Raw genomic sequence first — 21,354 nt, forward strand, 5'->3', positions numbered from 1 at the left:
CAGAAAGCACCACAATACCAGACCTTAAACTATACTACAAAGCTATAGTAATTAAGTAGCATGATATTGGCACCAAAATAGACATGTAGACCAATGGTACAGAATAAAAGACACAGAGACAAACCCACATAAATACAGTTATCTCATTCTAGGCAAAGATGCCAAAAATATACAGTGGAAAAAAAGCTAGCCTCTTCAACAAATGGCATTGGGAGAATGGAAATCCATATGTAGCAAAATGAAAATAAACCCCTATCTCTCACCATGCAGAAAACTCAACTCAGAGTGGATCAAGGACCTAAGAATTAGTCCAGAGACCCTGTACCTAACAGAGAAAAAAGTAGGTCCGAATCTTCATCATGTCAGATTGGGCCCTAACTTCCTTAACAAGACTCCTAAAACACAAGAAATAAAATCAAGAATTAATAAATGGGATGAACTCAAACTAAAAAGCTTCTTCTCAGCAAAAGAAACAATCAATGAGGTGAACAGAGAGCCCATATCTTGGGAGCAAATTTTTGCCACACACACATCCGATAGAGCACTTATCTCCAGGATACATAAAGAACTCAAAAAACTTACCACCAAAAAAACAACCCAATCAATAAATGGGCTAAGGAGCTGAACAGACACTTCTCAGAAGAAGATATACACTCAATCAACAAATATATAAAAAACATGTTCAACATCTCTGGTAATTAGAGAAATGCAAATCAAAACTACTCTGAGATTTCATCTTACTCCAATCAGAATGGCAGCTATTAAGAATACAAACAACAATAAGTGTTGGAGAGGATGTGGGGGAAAAGGCATACTCATACATTGCTGGTGGGACTGCAAATTGTTGCAGCCAATATGGAAAGCAGTATGGAGATTCCTTAGAAAATTTGGAATGGAACCATCATTTTACCTAGTCATCCCACTCCTCAGTCTATGCCCAAAGGACTTAAAATCAGCATACTATATATGGTAAGGCAGCCACATCAATGTTCATAGCAGCTGAATTCACAATAGCTAAACTGTGGAAGCAACCTAGAGGCCCTTCAACAGATAAATGGATAAAGAGACTGTGGTATATATATACACAATGGAATATTACTCAGCATTAAAAGAGAATAAAATTATGGCATTTGCAGGTAAATGGATGGAGTTGGAGAATATAATGCTAAGTGAAGGAAGCCAATCCCAAAAAAACCAAAGGCTAAACGTTCTCTCTGATAAGTGAAAGCTGATCTATAATGGGAAGCGGGAAGCATGGGAAAAATGGAAGAACTTTGATTGGGCAAAGGGGAGGGAGAGGAAGGAAGGTACCTAGAGGCAGGGTGCCTGGGGGCAGGAAAGATGGTGGAATGAGATGGACATCATTACCCTAGCTACATGTATGACTGCACATAGGGTATGAGGCTACATCGTGCACACCATAGAAATGTAAAGTTGTGCTGCAATTGTGTACAATGAATCAAAATGCATTCTGCTATCATATATACCTAATTAAAATAAATAAATTAAAGATATTGTGTCCATCTGCAACTAAAAATATTTTTTTAATTTATTTTTTAGAAGGAGTTGGATACAGTACCTTTATTTCACTTATTTATTTTATATGATGATGAGGATCGAACCCAGGGCCTCACACATGCTAGACAAGCACTCTACCACTGAGCCACAATCCCAGACCCTAAAAAATATTTTTTTAATTCTTTTTTTAAATATTTATTTTTTAATTGGATACAATATCTTTATTATTTTTATGTGATGCTGCGGATCGAGCCCACATGCTAGGCGAGCACTCTACCACTGAGCCACAATCCCAGTCCCAAAAAATATTTTTAAAAAATTAATTTTACTACTTAAAAGAGAGTCTTTTCAGAGAAAAATTAAAATACATATTTCTGGGGCTGGGGATACAGCTCAGTTGGTAGAGTGCTTGCCTTACATGCACAAGGCCCTGGGATCTAATGCCCAGCACCAATATATATATATATATATATATATATATATATATATATATATATATATATATATATATATATATATTTCGCCTGTTAGGTAGGAGGAATAAGTTCAAGAGATCTATTGTTCAACATGATGTCCACAGTAAATGAAAATATTATATTTTGAAAATCACTAAAGGATTAGATTTTAATTGTTCTCACCACAAATAAAATGATAAGTATGTGAGGTGATGTGTATGTAAATTAGCTCAATTTAGCCATTCTACAATGTAAACATTTCAAAACATCCTGTGTTTTTTTTTAAAGAAAGAGTGAGAGAGAGAGAGAGAGTGAGAATTTTTTAATATTTATTTTTTAGTTTTCGGCAGACACAACATCTTTGTTTGTATGTGGTGCTGAGGATCGAACCCCGGCCACACGCATGCCAGGTGAGCGCGCTACCGCTTGAGCCACATCCCCAGCCCTCAAAACATCCTGTTGTATATAATAAATATTAATTTGTCAATAAAAAATATAAAATATCAAAAAAATACATGCTGAGTTACAAAACCATACTTAAGATGAAAATTCATCAGACTAAATTCCCTTCATAGCATAATAAAATCAAAAGCAATTTTTAAAAATAGAACCTAATGTTCTCAGATCAAGGAGATTAAACACACTCATCTCTGAACAGTGAGGTTGATCTACCATGGCATAGTAGGATAAATAGTATAATCCTCTGACGGAACAATTTGGTGGCTCATTTCAAATCCATAATAATATTTATGCACTTTGTCTCACTAAAAGGGTTACTGGGGATTTATCCTAAGGAAATACCCCAAAAGAAAGAACACTATTTCCCTGCCACAATCACTGCAGAGTTATTTATAATTTAAAAAATCAAAGGTTCAAAATTATAAGCAGAGAACAGAAAATTATGTTTCATTTACACAATAAAGTGTTTTACAAACTATTTAAACAATAGTATGAGCTTGTAATTGCATAAACAAATTTATGATACATCAATAAGTAAAAATAAAAATTATAGGAATGAATAAGCCAATTATGATACAATGTGATAGAGTATTTGAGGAAAGTTTTAAGTGTCATGAAGATTAGAGCCATACCATAAAAAAAAGAAAGAAAGAAATCCTAATGCTATTAAAAAAAAAAGATAATAGGAAGAAGAAACATTGCAAAGGGAAGAAATGCAGAAATGTGGTTCCTGGGATTGGCCGTGAGTAGGGAGAGAATGCATTTTTCTACTCTGACTCTCTCCCTTTGAATCTAGGTGCAGAAGGTGGCTCTGAGAATTTGACCTATGACCTAAGGCTTAAAAAAAAAAACTTTCTTTTCAAAGTTTTGCCACTTTTTTTTTTTTTGTTTTGTTTTTTGTTTGTTTGTTTGTACCAGGTATTGAACCCAGGGGCGCTTAACCACTGAGCCACATCCCAACCCCTTTTATATTTTATTTAGAGACAGGGTCTTGCTGAGTTGCTTAGGGCCTTGCTAAATTGTTGAAGCTGGCTTTGAACTGACGATCCTCCTGCCTCTGCCTCCCAAGCCACTGGGATTAAAGATGCACACCACCATGCCTGGCCTTGTCACATTATTATTGACCTGGGACAGCAAAGTCACTTTGTTTAGAAAACCCTCTAACAGGCCTTTGGACATAAACCAGACTCTCCCTGGAGTCTGGGAAGTGGTGGGAATATGGGAGATAGATGGCTATTGAGAGAGAGAACCTGGCAGAGAGGAGAAGGGAGAACCATCTAGAAGGAAGAGAGGAGAGGGGAAGCCAGTTCTGGTGGCAGGCAGGCACCAGAGGGACTCTCGAACTTCCCAAGTGGGAACTGAATTCAGTGAATGAGTCTTGGCTGAGGCCAGGGGAGCAGTGGCCACCCCCACCCAGGTGAAATGGGCAATCCACACAGGACATCCAGATGGTGGCCACTAGAGTGATTTCCTATTTAATTATATGTGTTCAAAGATGAGACGACACTCAAGGAAACAACCTGATGGGACAGGATCTGGCTTGTGCTTGAGTCTAGCTCTTGCTTTTCCCTTGTTTATCCACTAAAAAGCAAGTTCAGAGCAATTTTTTTTTTTAAAGAGAGAGTGAGAGAGAGAGAGAGAGTGAGAATTTTTTAATATTTATTTTTTAGTTTTTGGCGGACACAACATCTTTGTTTGTATGTGGTGCTGAGGATCAAACCCAGGCCGCACACATGCCAGGCGAGCACACTACCACTTGAGCCACATCCCCAGCCCAAGTTCAGAGCATTTTAAGTAGAAATGATTAACCTAAGGGCATCTATTATTATGAAATTAACATAAGCTATATGAGAAGCAAATTCATGACAAAATAATTTCATAAACACAAGCTATGAATTCTTAGTTTCACATATTTTATGAATACACTTAAGATTATTTTTTGTTTTTTGGTTTTGGTTTTGGTTTTGCAGTGCTGGATCAAACCCAGGGCCTCACAAATGCCCGGTATGCTCTCTAGCACTGAACTGTATCCTCAGCCCTAACATTTCTTAAGTTTCTTAAGTTTTATAAAATTTACTATAAAATGGTGAGAACATCAAAAATATAAAAAGCATAACTTCATTTTAGCAAATATTCTGCATTATCACTAAGGGAAAGAATCTCTCAGAATATGGTATGCTACAATCATGTTAGCTCTTGCTTTGGCAACACATATACCCAAACAGAAACAATATAGAAAAGACTAGCATGGTCTCCGTAGGAGGCTGACAGGCAAATTCATGAAGCATTTCATAAATTTCACAAAATTTGGAAAACTTTTGTGATTTTGTAATTTGAAGATCACCATTTACTAACCGGTGTTGTTTGCCGATTTCTGTCTTCCTTTATCATACCCTGCACTGAGCCCCAATAGGGGACCAAGCTTACCTTTGAGCCCGGAGGGGGAGCCAAGCCAAGGAAGGAATAGATAATATTCTCTTCTTTTGCAGAGAAGAAGGAGTCAAAATCCTGGAAACAAAGAAAGGAAATGTTTAAACCCACTGTACACTGTGAGCCAATATATTGACATAAATGTGTCCTTTTAATTTATTATCGTTAGTTAGAAACTAAAATATAAGGTTATCCCAGATTGCTTTGTCAAAGATGACTAAGCCCAAAAGTTAAGAAATTTAAGCATAAACTTTACATCTGCTTTCACACAGATGTGCCAATATAGCACAGTGAAAATTCACACACACACACACACACACACACACACACACACTCACATACACAACTGTATGCTCAGGAATTGCTGGCAGGATTCAAGTACATACAGTAAGTGGCTTTTCCAAAAGTCTTACATCTTTAACTGGTTTAGTTCTCACTTACTTGTAGCTTTGGACCCCAATCAGTCTCGACAGACCACACAGGATTTTCCTCCTGCTACCATGGGGCTCTGAGAGCCCAGACCCAACCCTTGGCCCCAGACTGAAATCTGATGCTTGTGAAGCTGCACCCACCCAGGCCCCAGCAGGGTCAGTCCTTGGCGCAGGCCCAGCCCTGCACCTACTCTCCAGCAATGGGATTGTCAGTAGCTCAGAGGAGGTTTTCAGTGATTAAAACATAAAAGATACCCTCCAGACTGCTTTAGTTCTACCATCTTTGTCATCAGGGCCGAGATGCCATCTCAGCAGCATGGCAGAAGGACTCAAAGTCCCAACAGGACAGGGCTCAACCAGCTCGGCTACAGCTTTGCCTACCCCACTCTTACGGTGTGTCAGGAAGCTTACAGCCAAATCCCCACCACGGTTAGAGGGAAGAAACTGTTACATATTCCTGTGTATTCATCTCTTCCAAAGCGCTGTCACTCTCACTCAATTCTTTTATACTGAATGCACTTTTGGGAACTGCCTCCATTCTTGGTTGAAGGGAATAGAGTATCGTAGTGGCCTCCAGCCCCACCCACCAAGCCCCAACCTGCGTGCTGGTGAGTGCACTGGCTGGAACTGTGGCCCGAGGCAGGGCTTATGTACCAACTACAGTTACTCTGACCTGAAGATTTGGGTGTTTGAGGCATTAAGGTAGGAGCCTTAGCTGTCCATGTAATTGTCATTGATATGTCTGGAACCACGAACTACAATGACAGTAATCGTGGAACTCTGTTTCTGAAAACACTAACAGCTGAACGCCTGCAAGGAGAATTTTGTGCTGTTGCAGTTGTGGCTGATGACATGGAGTTCAGAGCACGTGTTCTCACCCTCAGCAGCGCCTATGTACAGCGCTTCCCGTGAGGCGAGGGGCAGACAGGGTTTCAGAAGAGGAAACAGATGTTCTCCATCCTGGTATATCCCAAGAGGTCCTAAGTGACATGTATACACCAAGGCCTAAAAAGCCACTAATTAATGATGTCATCATCTGTCCTATCTGGGGAGATTCTTGGTATCCAGAAGTTTTTTAAATAAACTCTCTTCTCAATTCTTTGTATCCAGAGTTTTTTTCTTTTAATAAACTCTCTTCTCAGAAGTATGATGTGTCTAGTGCTGATGGTCAACCAATAAGAAAGCATTGTCTCAAAATGCATCACCCCCTTGGAGGTGCTGCGGATACCCAGGATGAAGAGTGGAAGAAACCAGACATCAGGATGACAGAGTACACAGACATCTATACGCCAGAGCCAGGGGGACCAAAATTGTCCTGGGACAAAGCTCAGGAGGCAGGAAGTGATTTGAAAGAGCTGGGGAAAGCCAGGCATGGTGGTGCACACCTATAATCCTAGCAGCTTGGGAGGCTAAGGCAGGAGGATCACAAGTCTGAGCTACTTAGTGAGGCCCTAAGCAATTTAGAAAGACCCTGTCTCAAAATAAAATATAAAATGGATGTGGATCAGTAACTCAGCACCCCTGGGTTCAATCCCTGATACCAAAAAAAAAAAAAAAGAGAGAGAGAGAGAGAGAGAGAGTGAGCTGGGAAGCAAGAGATTTAGAAAAGTACACTGATACAGGCAGGACGTAGAATCCAAGGTGCCCTGAAATGAGCAGGCCCAGGGTGCAGACCCTCAAGCCCTGACACTTGTGATGAGCAGACGTGAGGTGCCTGATAGCAGCCAGTGACCGAAGGTGCAGTCTGGCTTTCTGGTCACCCTCAGGAGCAAATGGGAAGATATCTCCTGATGAAGGCAGGTTGAAGAAGCTTAAAAACTCCACAGGGAGGACAGGCCATCTGATTGTGAAATGTGCCAGAGCCCACTGGACGAACACCTGACAGCCCACCTGACAGTGGTGCATGTCCCCAGACACCACTGATCAGCATCTCAAGACGGAAGGAAGCATGGAAGAAGCCACAGTGGTTTCCATGCCATCCATGCTCATGCCCCAGGACCAGACAAGAGGTCCAGAGGGAAAAGCCCTGTGTGGCCCCCGCACTGAAGCACTTGCCAAGGCTTCTGACCCAAACAGCACAGGGACCACAAGCTCAGTGAAAAGAAGCAAGTTCCCAGGGCCATCCAGGGACAACCCCAGGCAGAGCAGCAGTCAGAAAGAGCCCGTCACTAGAACAAGGGGAAGGAGCGCTGAGTTGCTCAACGCCATTGCCAAGGCTGGCTTTGAACTTGTGATCCTCCTGCCTCAGCCTCCGGAGCTGCTGGGATTACAGGCCTGCACCACGGTGCCCGGCTCGCTGTTCTGTTTTTAACTCCTCTGCACTCACCATGCTGGCCAGCACGCTGTGCCAAGTAATTGCTGAGGAAATTGATTTCATGTGACTGTCATCAAAACTGTTTTAATAACTGAATAAAAGCACTGCCCATAGATACAGAAAACATTGGTGGGTGGTCGATCAAGAACACGGCACAACTGGGAAATGCAGAATGGTATCAAAGTTATATTTGACTTGTCAATGTTTTACGTCACTAGTTTTCATAGTTTTGTCAACAAATCATAATTTCCTCACTGAGGTGTTTCTTTGTACATTTTTTCTCTCCTCTTTTTTTTAAAGCCAGGCATGGTGGCACACTACTGGAATCTCAGCTAATCAGGAGGCTGAGGCAAGAGGATGGCAAGTTTGAGGCCAACCTGAGCAACTCAATAAGACCCTGTCTCAAAATAAAAAACCAAGAGAACTGGAAATCTAGCTCAGCAGTTCAGCATCCCTGGGTTCAATCCCCAGTGCCTGGAAACATTACTTTTAACTGACAGATAAAAATTGTACATATTTATGGGTTCCAGTGGGACATTTCAATTACATATAAACAACGTGTAATGCTCAGATCAGGATAACTGGTATATCTGTCACCTCAAACAGTCATCATTTCTTGGTTGGGAACATCCTCACTACCATTAACTAGCACAGTGGCAATCGCCTCTAGTCCCAGCTATTCAGAGGCTGAGACAGGGGGATCGCTTGAGCCCAGGAGTTTAAAGGCAGCATGGGCAACATGGCAAAACCCCATCAAAAAGAAAAGGGAAATAAGGGAACAGAAAAGGGAAGAGAGGGAAGGAAAATGCCATTAAGCTGTCAACCGTACTTACCCTACTGGCTATGGAACACGGGAAATTATTCCTTCTGACCAACTCACCCCTGTACCCATGATCCTCCTTCTCCACACCTCCCCCACCCCTCCCAGCCTCTGGAAACCACTGTTGTCACTACTGTGAGGTCTCTGTCCATGCTGGCGGCCCCTGTGTCTACCCTGAAAGCTGCAGTCACATACCAAAGGCGAGCACACCCACCAGGATGCGGGAGGTCTAGGGGCTGAGATGCTAGGTCCCCCTTACTTGGGGCACTGCTACTGTGCCCCAGCAGGGACCTGTGGAGTGGACCAGAGAGAAGCAGGGTAGAAAAGGCTCTCAGAGACACAATTCTCACATGTGCAACAATTCTAAGACTTTCTGGATCTAAAAAACCCTTGATTGATTTTGAAATTGGATTCGTGTTTAGACTCAGAATTAGGGCATGAATAGAAACGCTTCTTCAGATGCATTTATGCAGATAAACAATGTCATCAGGCTTTTGGGCTCTCCGAGACTCATCTCTAAAGCAGATGTGCCGGGCATGGTGGCGCACACCTGTATTCCCAGCAGCTCAGGAGGCTGAGACAGGAGGATTGCGAGTTCAAAGCCAGCCTCAGCAATTTAGCAAGGCCCAAAGCAACTCAGTGAGATTCTGACTCTAAATAAAATATTTTTTTAAAAAGGGCTGCGGATGTGGCTCAGTGCCCCTGTGTTCAATCCCCAATACCAAAAAAAGAGAGAGAGAGAGAGAGAGAGAGAGATCAAGTATTTCAAGTAAAAGCAAACAGCTGTATATGGGAGGCAGTCTCGCTGAATGACTGGCATTCTCCTTCCCGTGATCAGAAGAGGCTCTGTCAGTCACTTTAGTAGTGACCTAGACATTGACTGCCCCATCCTCGAGGTAGCGGAATGTGTTTTCCTTTATGCATAGGCGCGCCTTCCTGCAACCCCATGGATCGAGCTACACTCACCTGTTCCTTTGTGATATTACCCCCTTGCCCTGTTTGGGATAGAATGTTGCATGGAAACGCCCTTTGTGTGTCCCCTTCTCTTGCTCTGCCTTTGGGTGTGGCCTTCCTAGATGTCAGTCAACCTGCTGACAGTGGACATCATGAAGCTAGACTCTGCCCCCTGAACCCTGACCACTTGCCTCATTTGAGTGGCTTCTCCTCAGTAAAAGGGGTCAGCAAGTGCTCTCTTGCTCTCTTTTTCTTTGGATCCTTAAGGTCAGAGGAGCCGTCACAGGACCCAAAGAAAAAAGTTTCTCTGTCTCTTGTGTGGTTACTTTGTGCAGCCCACTCCCCTGGAGTGACCCTGAGTATTTTTGTCATGAGGAACACGACAGCTTTACTTCTTTTGCACATTGGATGAAAATAATTTTCATTGGCAACAATCATTAGACTCTTCACCAGTATTAAAGACAGTCAGACCAAATGTTTGTTTTTGAGGTATATTCCATCACTGAGTATAGTTTTAAATAGAAGTTGCCCTTTTTAGCAGTAAATCAGAATTGTAAGCCCTGTTCCCATTTTAACATACTAAATATTCTTTTAACCATTTCTTCAGGAATATATTGAAATTCCAACAATAGTATGAGTTGTGTTCTATAATGAAGTGTCACTCAATTATTTTAAGATATCCGTAATTATAGAAAATTCAACTTTCAAAATTTATTTCTGGTTGCTAGGGGTTTTTTTTTTTACATAAAAAAGAATTTCGTTTGGTAACTTGTTGCAGTAACACCTATCATTACCCTGTAGAAAAATTCTGTTTTTTAAATTGGTACCTATGTTAACCCCAGATCATAGGACAAAGATGCTACCTTTTAAGAAATGTATTTATTAATAAAATATTTAGCTTTGTTTAAAATTAATTTCTTTCCTCCATTCCTTCTGTATAGAGACTGGTCCTATCCCTGTGTCTGCCCACTGGTATTGGAAGGAAGGCTGGCTGCTCTTACTGGCTGTTTGAACCACAGCAAAGGAAAAGCGGTTAACATTTTTCCCACAGCTACTACAACAAACCATACTTTGAGCTTTCATTTTCTATATAAAAGAAAATGTACTTCCTATTTTTCATACCTTTATTTTATTTATTTATTTATATGTGGTGCTGAGGATCGAACCTAGGACCTTGCAGGTGCCAGGTGAACGCTCTATCGCTGAGCCACAACCCCAACCCCACTTCTATTTTTTTAGGGAAAGATTACATGAGACAATGCACTAGTACTAAGGAAATGTGAAAAAGAAATAGATACCATTTTCCAAAAATTCCACAGATAGAAGATCTGACAACTTCTCTAGCTTGCAGCTAAGTAAGGTCTTCTCATGGTTGAGTGAACTGTCTTTTGCTTCAATTTAGGGCCATGCAACTTCTTCAGAATTTTGTGGGGATGAAGAACAAGTGGTATTGTCTTCTGACTTGATGCTGGCCCACCAGGAAACCCTGAGTGTAAAAGGGCTTTGACTTCCGGTTCTGCTAACATGGAAGACCAGATGCCCCGAACACTGTCTCAAGAAAACAACTTTTTTTAAGCCAGATTTAGGGGAAAAGTACAAATACGTTGCTGAGCTGGCACAAAAGGAAGGATGGCAGCCATTCAAGAGTATAAGCAGAGCTCACCACCCAAAGGGCAGGCCCCACCTTCCCAGAGCCAACCAGGGAGGGGGAGGGGAGGGAGCCAGAGCCAGCAGGTGGGGAGTGTGTGAGACACGCTCACACACACTCCCTTACCCTTGCACACACCCACACACACTCACACGCTTCACACATGCATACTCATTGATACAGACCACACACTCATATCTATTCACACACCTACACTCACATGTTCACAATTACACTCACACTCACGATCACATACATCCACACACTCATACACTTATGCCCATACTCACACCACACACACACACACACACACACACACACACAACACTGTTGTCATCGCATGATAGGAGGAGTAGCACAGGGCATTTCACACACATACACACTCAGACACACACACACCCACATTCACACACAACACTGCTGTCACTGTGTTAGCGGTAGCAGCAGCAGACCATATGGGTGGGTGGGCACCAGGAGCTGGGTGGGCACCTTGGCCCCACAGTGTCCCTCCAGCACCCTCTAAGACAAAGCTTGGCCCTGCGCTCACAGTAAAGGAGGACACCACCGAGGATCCTGCTCCACCATGACAGGGGAGGGATCAACACTTGGAGTTAGAGCACAGAAGCAATAAATCAATAAATCAGTGACTGGCCACCAAGATTAAAAAAGAAGCAGCATTCCCCAGCTGAGTTAGGAGGCCAGCCTATTCCTCCGGACACCAGAATCAGAAAGACTATGACTGCACACGATTCCCTTCAAACACGGAGACAAAGAAACCGAGCTAGATTACTAGCCCAAACCTGCCACATGCAGAAAGTCAGCACATTACAACCAAGCCGAGTTTCATCAGAAACAAAACGATTTAACACCAGAAATCCACGGGTATAGTTCATTCCATTTATAGATTATAAAGGATAAACTATTTAGATACAAAGAAAAAACTATCAGTAAGACTGAATATCTATTCTCAGTAGGTGTTGATGTTTTAGTAAACTAAGTGCAGTGTTTAGATCTTAAATGTGCCCCAAACACCAGGAGGTAAAGGCTTAGGCCCCAGCTCAGCACTATCCAGAAGTGGTAGGAATTTTAAGAGGTGGGACCCAGAGGGAGGTCTTCCAGTCATTAGGGGTGTGCCCTTGACGGGGAGAGTGTGACCCAGCCCCTCTTCTACGGCTCTTGCCCATCATGGCCATGACGTAAGCAGTTCACTCCACCGGCACTCCCTGCCATGATATGATGCTTTGCTGGTGGTCCAAAAGCAACAGGGCCAACTGGCCATGGACTGAAACCTCTGAAACTCGGAACCAAAATACTTTTTAAGCTTATTATCTCAGGTATTCTGTTACAGTAATAAAACGGTGACTAACACACTAGGGAAGTAATCTGATAAAGGCAAGCTATACAAAACTTTATAAAAAACAATCATACCTAATGGGGAAATACTGAAAACATTCTTCAAAATGAAAAACAAGTCCTATTATGATCATTTCTGTTCAATATTATTTTTAAAACCCCTCTTTAGTATAGTAGGCCAAGAAATGAAGGGAATAATTGTAAAGAGATAAACAAAATTGCCCTTAAATAATATATATACTTATTTATTTACATATGTATTTACTAATCTACAGATGAATTATTGCAGCTAAGAGTTTAGCAAGGTTGCTGGATAGAAATATTAATATGAATTTTTTTTTGTACTGGAGATGGAACCCTGGGGCATTCAACCACTGAGCCACTGTTTTGTATTTTATCTAGAGACAGGGTCTCCCTGGGTTGCTTAGGGCCTCGCTAAGTTGCTGAGGCTGGCTTTGAACTCGCAATCCTCCTGTCTCAGCTTCCCCGGCCACTGGGATTACAGGCATGTGCCACCACTCCTCACTGAAATGTTGTTTTTATATAGCAACAATCAGGAATAAAATGTAATTTGAAAAAAAAAAGAGATGGCATAAAAAATGTGAAGTGCCTCAAAAAAAATGAGAAAATGTCAACATTACAGAAGATATAAATAAGTGATGCTACATAGACATGCCCTTGGATTGGATATGTCTGTAAGTATCCTAAATACCAATTCTTCTCAAATTGATCTTCTGAAGTATAGATTCAATACTTTTTCAATCAAAATTCCAGCAGGAACCAAACAAGATAATCTAAAATGACAAGGCAAAGAGCTAAGAATAACAAAGACAGGCAGAAGAATTGGGTGGCAAGTCTCATTTAAATTTATGATCATCAAGACAGATTGCATTAGAGCATAAACAGACATAATGTTCAGGAATAGGCAATATGCAATATGAAAATGATTATGACAAAGTTAGTATTGCAAATACATAAAAATAGATGGATTGTGGGTTTTTTTCTTTTCTTTTTTTTTTTTTTTTCTTTTTTTTGCTGGTGGTGGTGGGGATTGAACCCAGGGCCTTGTGCATGCAAAGCAAGCACTTTACCAACTGAGCTATATTCCCAGCACCAGGATGCATTGTTTAATAAATGTGGAAATGGGAAGGATGGGGTAGAGCTCAGTAATAGGGTCTTCCCTAGCATGCAGAGGACCTGGGTTCCTTCCCCAGCACAGAAAAAAAAAAATGTGGATGAGACAAATGGTCATCCAGATTTAAAATTGCGGTTACATTTCTACTTCATGCCACTCACAAAGAATACTAATTTTAAGTCCACTGAAGAAGTAAATATAAAACCAAAAATTATCAAAATTTAGAAAACAGTCCAGGAGAACATAATTTTGGTTTCAAGTTAGAAAAGAGTCAAAAGGCGAGCCGTGAGCAAAGAGAAGACGTGTGCAGCACACAGGCAACAGGAGACACGCTGCACAGAGAAGCTCTGCCCGTGGCAAGCGAAAGTCAAAACATACCAAAGCTACACAGAAGGGGACATGGAATAAGACACATGGCTGCTCACTCCTTAGTAACCAAGGAAATCAAAGCCACTCCACACCAACCAGGTTTCCAACAATGTCAAAGCTGGACAGTGCTACCCGTGGCGAAGGCATGAAGTGCTGTGACTCTGACCCACTGCTGGTGGGAGTGCGTCTGGCACATCTGGCAGATCCAGCTAAGAAAACACCTGAAACCATCTATCAAGGCCAAGCATGCGGTAGCAACGACCCAGAGGACACACTCCTACTAAAGGACCAAGAGAAACACGTCACCAGCAGCACTGTAGAACAGGCTTGTGTAACAGGTGTAACAGCCAAAAGCTAGAAAGCACACCAGGAGCCTCTCCAGAGCAGAGACAACGAAGAAACCAACCACTAAGAAACACAGAGGCACTTTAAAGTATGTGGGGGAAAGAAAATGGCCAAAGAACACCCAGAGTATGAGTGTGTGTGTGTGTATAAAATTCAAAACTAAATAATACATCCTTTAGGTGTGCACACCTGGGAGACAGAGGAAAGGAAGGGAAGGCAGACACACAGTCCCTCGAGTGGCCACATCTGCAGAGGGAGGGGAACGCCAGGGGCCTAGGGAATTCAGTGGGCCTCTACATTTTTGATGACATCACATTTCAACTGAGTAATGTGTTTTTTTGTTTTTTGTCTGTTTCTTGGTACCGGGAATTGAATTCAGGGGCACTTAACCACTGAGCCACATCCCCAGCCTTATTTTGTATTTTATTTAGAGACAGGGTCTTGTTAAGTTGCTTGACACAATATCTTTATTTTATTTTTATGTGGGCTGAGGATCGAACCCAGTGCCTCACCCATGCTAGGCAAGTGCTCTACCACTTGAACCACAACCCCAGCCCAGCACCTTGCTTTTGCTGAGACTGGCTTTGAACTCACAATCCTCCTGCCTCAGCCTCCAGAGCCACTGGGATTACAGACATGCACCACCACACCAGGCTGTCTCATTTTTCTTCAAACTACATGTTTTTATCATAGATGGTAAATTTCAAAATAAATTCTTAAGAACATAAAATCATTTGTTCAGTAACAATTGTATGCTGAGCAGCCCTCTCCCCACCCTAATTGGACATGCTTTCTGTCCTCCTTACGTCCCTGATGCACAGTGATGCTCCCCTCTCAGCTCAACGGCTGCCTTGGAGCCAGGGAGGCATACCAGCCCTTTCCTGGACTAAGGGTGCGGATTGTGACACACATCTGCTACTTACAGCAGTCCTCCCTGCAAGGTGACCTGCCCCTGACGGTGCCTGCTTAACTCCTCCTGTCCCCCTTCTACAACAGTTGTCTGCCTCAGCTCCCAGATAATAAATATCCTCATCTGTTCTGCTGAGAGGAGCAGGAGTTCAAACGCAGGGCACAATGATATTCAGGATTCTCCCTGACATCCAGTCCCCACATGTCCCTGGGACAGAGAAATCCACCACTTGTCCCTGAGTCTCCTTCCTCTGATGCACCATCAGCCATGGCACATGACTGACAAAGAATCCTCAGGAATCAGAGATACAACTTATAGTAGTTATTCTTATGGTATCTACTCCAATCATGTGGAAGGACCCATCAACGGACTCTCCAGATTTATGCCATTTGAAACCTGACATAGCCTTCGAAACTTCTGAGTCTCCTTTTAAAATGTGAACCAATAATACAAATAATCACTTTCACTTACTTTCTGAAACCAGAGCCCTCTGCTTCATTAGTTAACTTTGTTAAGAGTAGCCACATATTGCAGAAAAGCAAACTTAACAAAAGTCTCTCTTAAGAAAAACTACTGTGTTAGTTAGTTTCCCATCACTATAGCAAAAATAGCTGAAATGACCACCTTGGAAAAGAAAAGAGCAAAGTTTTAGAGGTTCTAGTCCATGACTAATTGGCCCCATTGCTTTGGGTCTGTGACAAGGTAAGACATCACGGCAGGAATGTGGTGCAGAGGAAAAAACCCTCACCTCCTGGCCAGGAAGCCAAAGAGAGGAAGAGGAAGGGGCTAGGGTCCCACTGTCCCCTGCAAAGTGTCTCCAGTGACCTCAAGACCCCTCACTAGGCCCCACCTCTTAAAGTTCCTACCACCTCCCAAGAGCACCACGCTGGAGAGCAAGCCTTTAACACACAGCTCCTCAGGGACATTCCAGATGCAGATCACAGCAGCTACTGAGACCTCCCCAGAGGCAGGACTGAAAAGAACCTACGAAAGTTGAATAAAATAATTTGCAAACTCACTGGATACATATTAGTAATAGGAAAACAGATTTTAAAAATGGAAGTCATTATTTGGGATAATTTTCTTCTTCACAATTAAATCTTTTTAAATGCTAGACCACAGCAAAATGGGATAAGAGATGTCTTTGAGATTTTATTTTTATAGCACAGAATAACTGCAGAACTTTTACCCTAGTAGTTAATATAGACAGAAAGTTGTATGCTTCAATAATGTCTCTATGTAAGAGTCAAAATCTTAAAGGACATTTCAAAATCAAAAGTAAGAAATTTTAAATCCTAGCTTCACTGGGAAAGTATTAGAAGAAAACATCAAATTCTTCTAATTTAAATGAAATGTTTATTTGGTAATTTTAGAGTACATAAAGCTTTCTAAACAAAATTTAAAGTATGGAACCCATACAGAAAAAAATGATAATATATTTGTCTATATGAAACATTTAAAAGTTCTGCATTACAAAAAATGCCCCTTTAAAATTTCTTATTTAAAATATAAATAAGAAATGTGAGTGAAATGTTCACTAGATCTATGGTAATCAAGGGGCTATTTTCCTTGATATATGAAGAAACTTATAAAAACTAGTACACATAGTCTATAGCGCAATAGAAAAAGGACAAAAAATATATACAGGAAAGTCACAGAAAAATCTCAAGTAACTGATAAACAAATTAAAAAAGATGTTCAACTTCATCCATAAAGAATGAAACCTGACGGGCTGGGGCTGGGGCTCAGCGGTGGAGCCCTCACTTAGCACATGTGGGGCCCTGGGTTCCATCCTCAGCACCACATAAAAATAAATAAACAAAGGTATTGTGTCCAATTACAACTAAAAAAAAAAAAAAAAAAAATATATATATATATATATATATATATATATATATATATATATAAAAAAGAATGAAACCTGAACCAAAGCAGCAAGAACCAATTTTTCATCTACCGCAGAGCCGCAGCCCCAGCCCTGTAGAAGTGTTTTTAACGGCACAAGACTGAAGACAACGCGAATGCTCTCCATTAGAGGGCTGAGCCAAAAATTTATGACATGCATAAAGAAAAACTTACAGCCATAAAACTAAGGAGCATGTGCAGCTCTGCAGTGACCCCCAAGTACAGTTATTAACTGAACAAAACAGAGTGTAGATAGCATATCCCCTTTTTGAGGTGATAGACAATTGGTGTTTGTTTGTTTGTTTGTTTGTTTTGCAGTGCTGGGAATTGAATCCAGGGCCTTGAGCATTTTAGGCAACCACTCTACCACTGAATCACACCTCTAGTCAACAACTGTTAACTATACACAGAAAATTTCTGGAAAAGTCAAACAAGAAATCGCCAACATTTGGGGCCTCAAAGCAAGATCACACTGAGAATTTTCCTGTACAAAATGAAAACTCAGGGCCCTGGGTTCAAACCTTGCTAAGAATTTCAAGACATGGCAGCAGAGCATTAAACCAGGCACAGAACTTCATGAACACGGGCACCATGAGACATGCTGATGGCAGCCTACGGAGCCAACCTGGCTCAGGGGAAGGCAGCTAGAGTGACATGGTCAGAAAGGGCAGAGGAATCATTCTCACTAGAGACCCTTTTGAACCATATTAAGTTATCAGCATGTGCCTGTGCTGTGCTGATTTTCCAATCATTAAAAGAAATTACTTTAGAAAAAATAAAACTAAATTGTTTACCACTATCTCGCGCGCGCACACACACACACACACACACACACACACCAAAAACAGCCCTCATTATCCCTTTCTTATCTAATAAGAGGAACAATCCTAGAAATGTAGGTGAGGAAGAGGCAGGGTGGGGTGTGAGGTGGAACAGATGGGCTCTTCCTCTGGAGGAATTGTGCTGCAGCTGGGAAGCCCCAGGTTAGACCCACAGGGAAGTTGAACTGGACATACATTCCCTTCAGTGTGCACTGAGCACATTAAGACTGTCTAAAAACATCCTGTGCCCACAAGACGAGGAGCTCAGCTGTATATAAGTCCATCCAGCCCCACACAGGCTAACAGCATCCCCCACACATTCACATCCACCGGCACCTCAGAAAGTGCGCACGTGTTTGCAGTTGTCATCAGTCACGATTAAGGGCAAGTCCTACTCCACTGATGCTGTCCCTACAGGAAGGCTGTTGAAGACACAGAGGCCTCACGGAGACTTGATGTGAGGATGGAGGCAGGGCTGGGAGCCCCATCTCCCCAGCCAAGGAGGGACAAGGACTGCTCACAAAGGCAGGAGCTGGGAGAGACAGAGGCAGACTGTCCCGCAGACTTGCAGAATGAACCAACCAGCAGCAACATCTGGATCAAACTCCTGGCCTCCAGAACTGCAGGGAATACATCTCTATTGTCTAAGCCACCAGCCTTGGGCCACTTTGCTACAGGAAACTAACATAAGCCCCACAAACCAAACAATTTGTGCTTCAAGTCAGAGGTGTGAAGACCTTCTGTGAAAAGCCAGACGATGAACACTTGTCTCACTGCTGTGCAAACCTGTCCTGGTGCGAAATCATCTGTGGGCAATTGGCAAGTGAATTCCTGTGGATGTGTTCCACCAAAACTGCCCTTACTGAAACTGACAGCGGCAGAATGTGGCCCTCACCCGCTTGATGACAGGTGGTTTCGATGAAAAGCGTGATAAAGAAAACCTACACCAAGAACCAGCAGCTCTATGCAGCATGAGGAGAAGAGGGGTTCAGATGCCTACCCTGGCTCCAGCTCCCAGAAGCAGCACACTCTGAACAGCCTCCTCCACTAGGCAGACCTTGTCCCCATCCAAGAAGTGACCGAGGTGGCTTAGAGGTAATTTCCAGTCCTCACATTCTAAAGTCCTTTGATTTGTTAAGTGTTCCTTTTCAATAATTCGATTTATTAAGCACAACCTGTATACTCTGATTACAGTTTATTTTCTGAAATAAACTATTAATGTATAAAATAAAATTGCTATTAAAAATCAAAATGTTCCAAACAGTTTTTAAACTAACTATATTCACACAAATTTTTCTGTTACCTACAGTAAGGTTGCAGTTCTATAAATCCCATCTTTATAAAAGTGGAAACTTTTATAAAATGCATATGGGTGCACTGCCGCAGTCTGGCTGGGCACAAAATCAGGAGTCACTCAAGCAGGAACAAACTTTATTTCTGAAACTCCCGCCAATGCCACGCATGCTCCAGGGAAATATGCCGAACCGCACACCCAGCGTTCTCCCAGGCCACACTATACCAACCGGAAAAATCCCTCCTCCGGAAATCCCTCCTATCACATTTCCCCAACCAATGGGAACTCTCCGGGAGTCCGCTAGCGCTCCAAAGTAGCAGGCTGAGGCAGACAGCAGGGGTCTAATATCCAATTGAATACAGATCTTAACATAATCATATCATCTCAATGGCTTGCTGGCGTCACCTTTCAACCAAAAATGCCATGCATCATTCCTACTTGGCTATGGCTCTCAGCAGTGCACACTTATCAAAGTAAGATAGAATTCCTTCTAACTAAATGCACATTTTAGTAGAATGAATTGGACATCACTTTCCCACGTTCATAAATGAATACAAGACCAGTGAAACTCCACATCATGTGCAACCACAAGAATGGGACCCTACCTAGAGTAAGTTACACTCCATGTTTGCATAATATATCAAAACACACTCTACTGTCATGGACATCTAAAAAGAACAAATAAAATTTTTAAAAGCTTCAGAAAATAAATGTACATTCTGTTTGAAAAAATGACCTCAATTCTTCAAAATTAAATAAGGAACCTAAAATAACCCGAAAAACCTTCTGAATCATCATGCATGCTATTGTTTCTACCATTTTCTAACTCAGTCTTAAATATGGATTGTTCACAGTGGATCTGACACTAGGCAGTGGTTGGTAGAAATAGACGGTGAATTGACCATTGGGAATTGACCGTTGACCATTGAATGATTTCTGATAAACACGCACAAAGAAGGATTTCCACAAATCCAAATACTCACCCCACAATACTGCTCTTCATTGAAGATCTGGGGAGGCAAAGGAATCCCATTCTGAGGTTTTTTCTCCCCAGGAACATTCTCTCTCATCCATCGCCTGTTGTCTTCGTCTCCAGCTATGTCTAATTCCTTAAAGTCGATTTTATTCGCCTCCAAAAAGCCCACCACTTCTTGCTGTTTCTTCCTAATCTGGTCAAGAGTAGTGAAAAATATTTTTAAATTGTTTTTTAAAAAATATTTTGATGATGTTTACCTAAAATAAATCCTTTCTCTAGCTACCCAGACAACACCAATCATTTTATAAAGTATTGAAATGAGGAAAACCAAAAATCACACCTCTGCATTATAAAGGATCCATGGTGACTGTTTAAATATTGAGGTTTTAATATCATCAATGTTTAAGTCATTGTCTAATCAACCTAACCGGAACAGAGGTGTTCTCATATCTCTCATTTGCTGTATTTCAAAATACTTATAACTCAAAGCTTGAAATAGCCAAAACCATAAACAAAAATTAGCTAGGAAGAGACCTGAATGGGAAAAGAGGAAAGAGAATACGGGGGCTCGGTGGCTCAGTGGCAGAGCGCTTGCCTAGCACTGGTGAGGCCCTGGGTTCAATCTTCAGTACCACATAAAAATAAATGAATAAAATAAAGCTATTTTTAAAAAATAAAATGGAAAAAAAGATAATTTACTATGAAATGCAAAATCACACATTCTACACTAACGTGCATTTCGTTCAAAGTTATGAAAACAGGAGTGTGAGTCACACTGAGCTGGAAGTAACATTAGAAATGATACCAGAAATTGAAAAGCCCATGTGGAGCTGGCTGGAGGGCAGAAGGCAGGACAGAAAAGCTGGAGTATGTTTCTCCCAGCCCATGAAAAGGTGGCGCAAAAGAGTGATGCTTTTCTCCCACCCTGTGGGACACGCTGTTCTCTAACACTGGTGTGCAATAACTGTGTCTCCCAGCAGCTATTTCTTGTCAATGTGGCCATCTTTAAAGATCAGAGCTCCTTCCCCATAAGTAATTACGACTATTTCTCTCTTCAGTCTGAGAAGTCACTCCCAGAAATGAACGATACCATTTTTTATGAACACTGTAAATAAATTACAGCTGACTCTGTGGACCCCATTTTAAGAACCCCAGGCATAAACCTCCAGCAAGGGAGATCAATTGACAGTTATCAGCTCTACTCTGCACAAGATGCT

The 21,354-nt window shown here is 41.8% G+C and overlaps 1 protein-coding gene and 1 non-coding gene across 2 annotated transcripts in view; one reads left to right on the forward strand and one right to left on the reverse strand.

Moving 5' to 3' along the window:
• Positions 1–21,354, reverse strand: part of Sh3bgr (SH3 domain binding glutamate rich protein) — a 52,478-nt gene that overhangs the window by 23,327 nt on the left and 7,797 nt on the right. The window contains exons 2-3 of the mRNA XM_076867898.1: positions 20,145–20,330; positions 4,860–4,940 (exon numbers count right to left, since the gene is read on the reverse strand). Coding sequence (XP_076724013.1) covers positions 4,860–4,940; positions 20,145–20,330 — 267 coding nt within the window. The remainder of the gene's footprint in view (positions 1–4,859; positions 4,941–20,144; positions 20,331–21,354) is intronic.
• LOC143409026 (U6 spliceosomal RNA) lies at positions 4,629–4,731 on the forward strand. Its single transcript, XR_013092545.1, has one exon. It is a non-coding gene; the product is annotated as a U6 spliceosomal RNA (small nuclear RNA).

Source organism: Callospermophilus lateralis, chromosome 10 (genome assembly GCF_048772815.1).
Source record: "Callospermophilus lateralis isolate mCalLat2 chromosome 10, mCalLat2.hap1, whole genome shotgun sequence".
In the NCBI taxonomy this organism is placed as follows: domain Eukaryota; kingdom Metazoa; phylum Chordata; class Mammalia; order Rodentia; family Sciuridae; genus Callospermophilus; species Callospermophilus lateralis.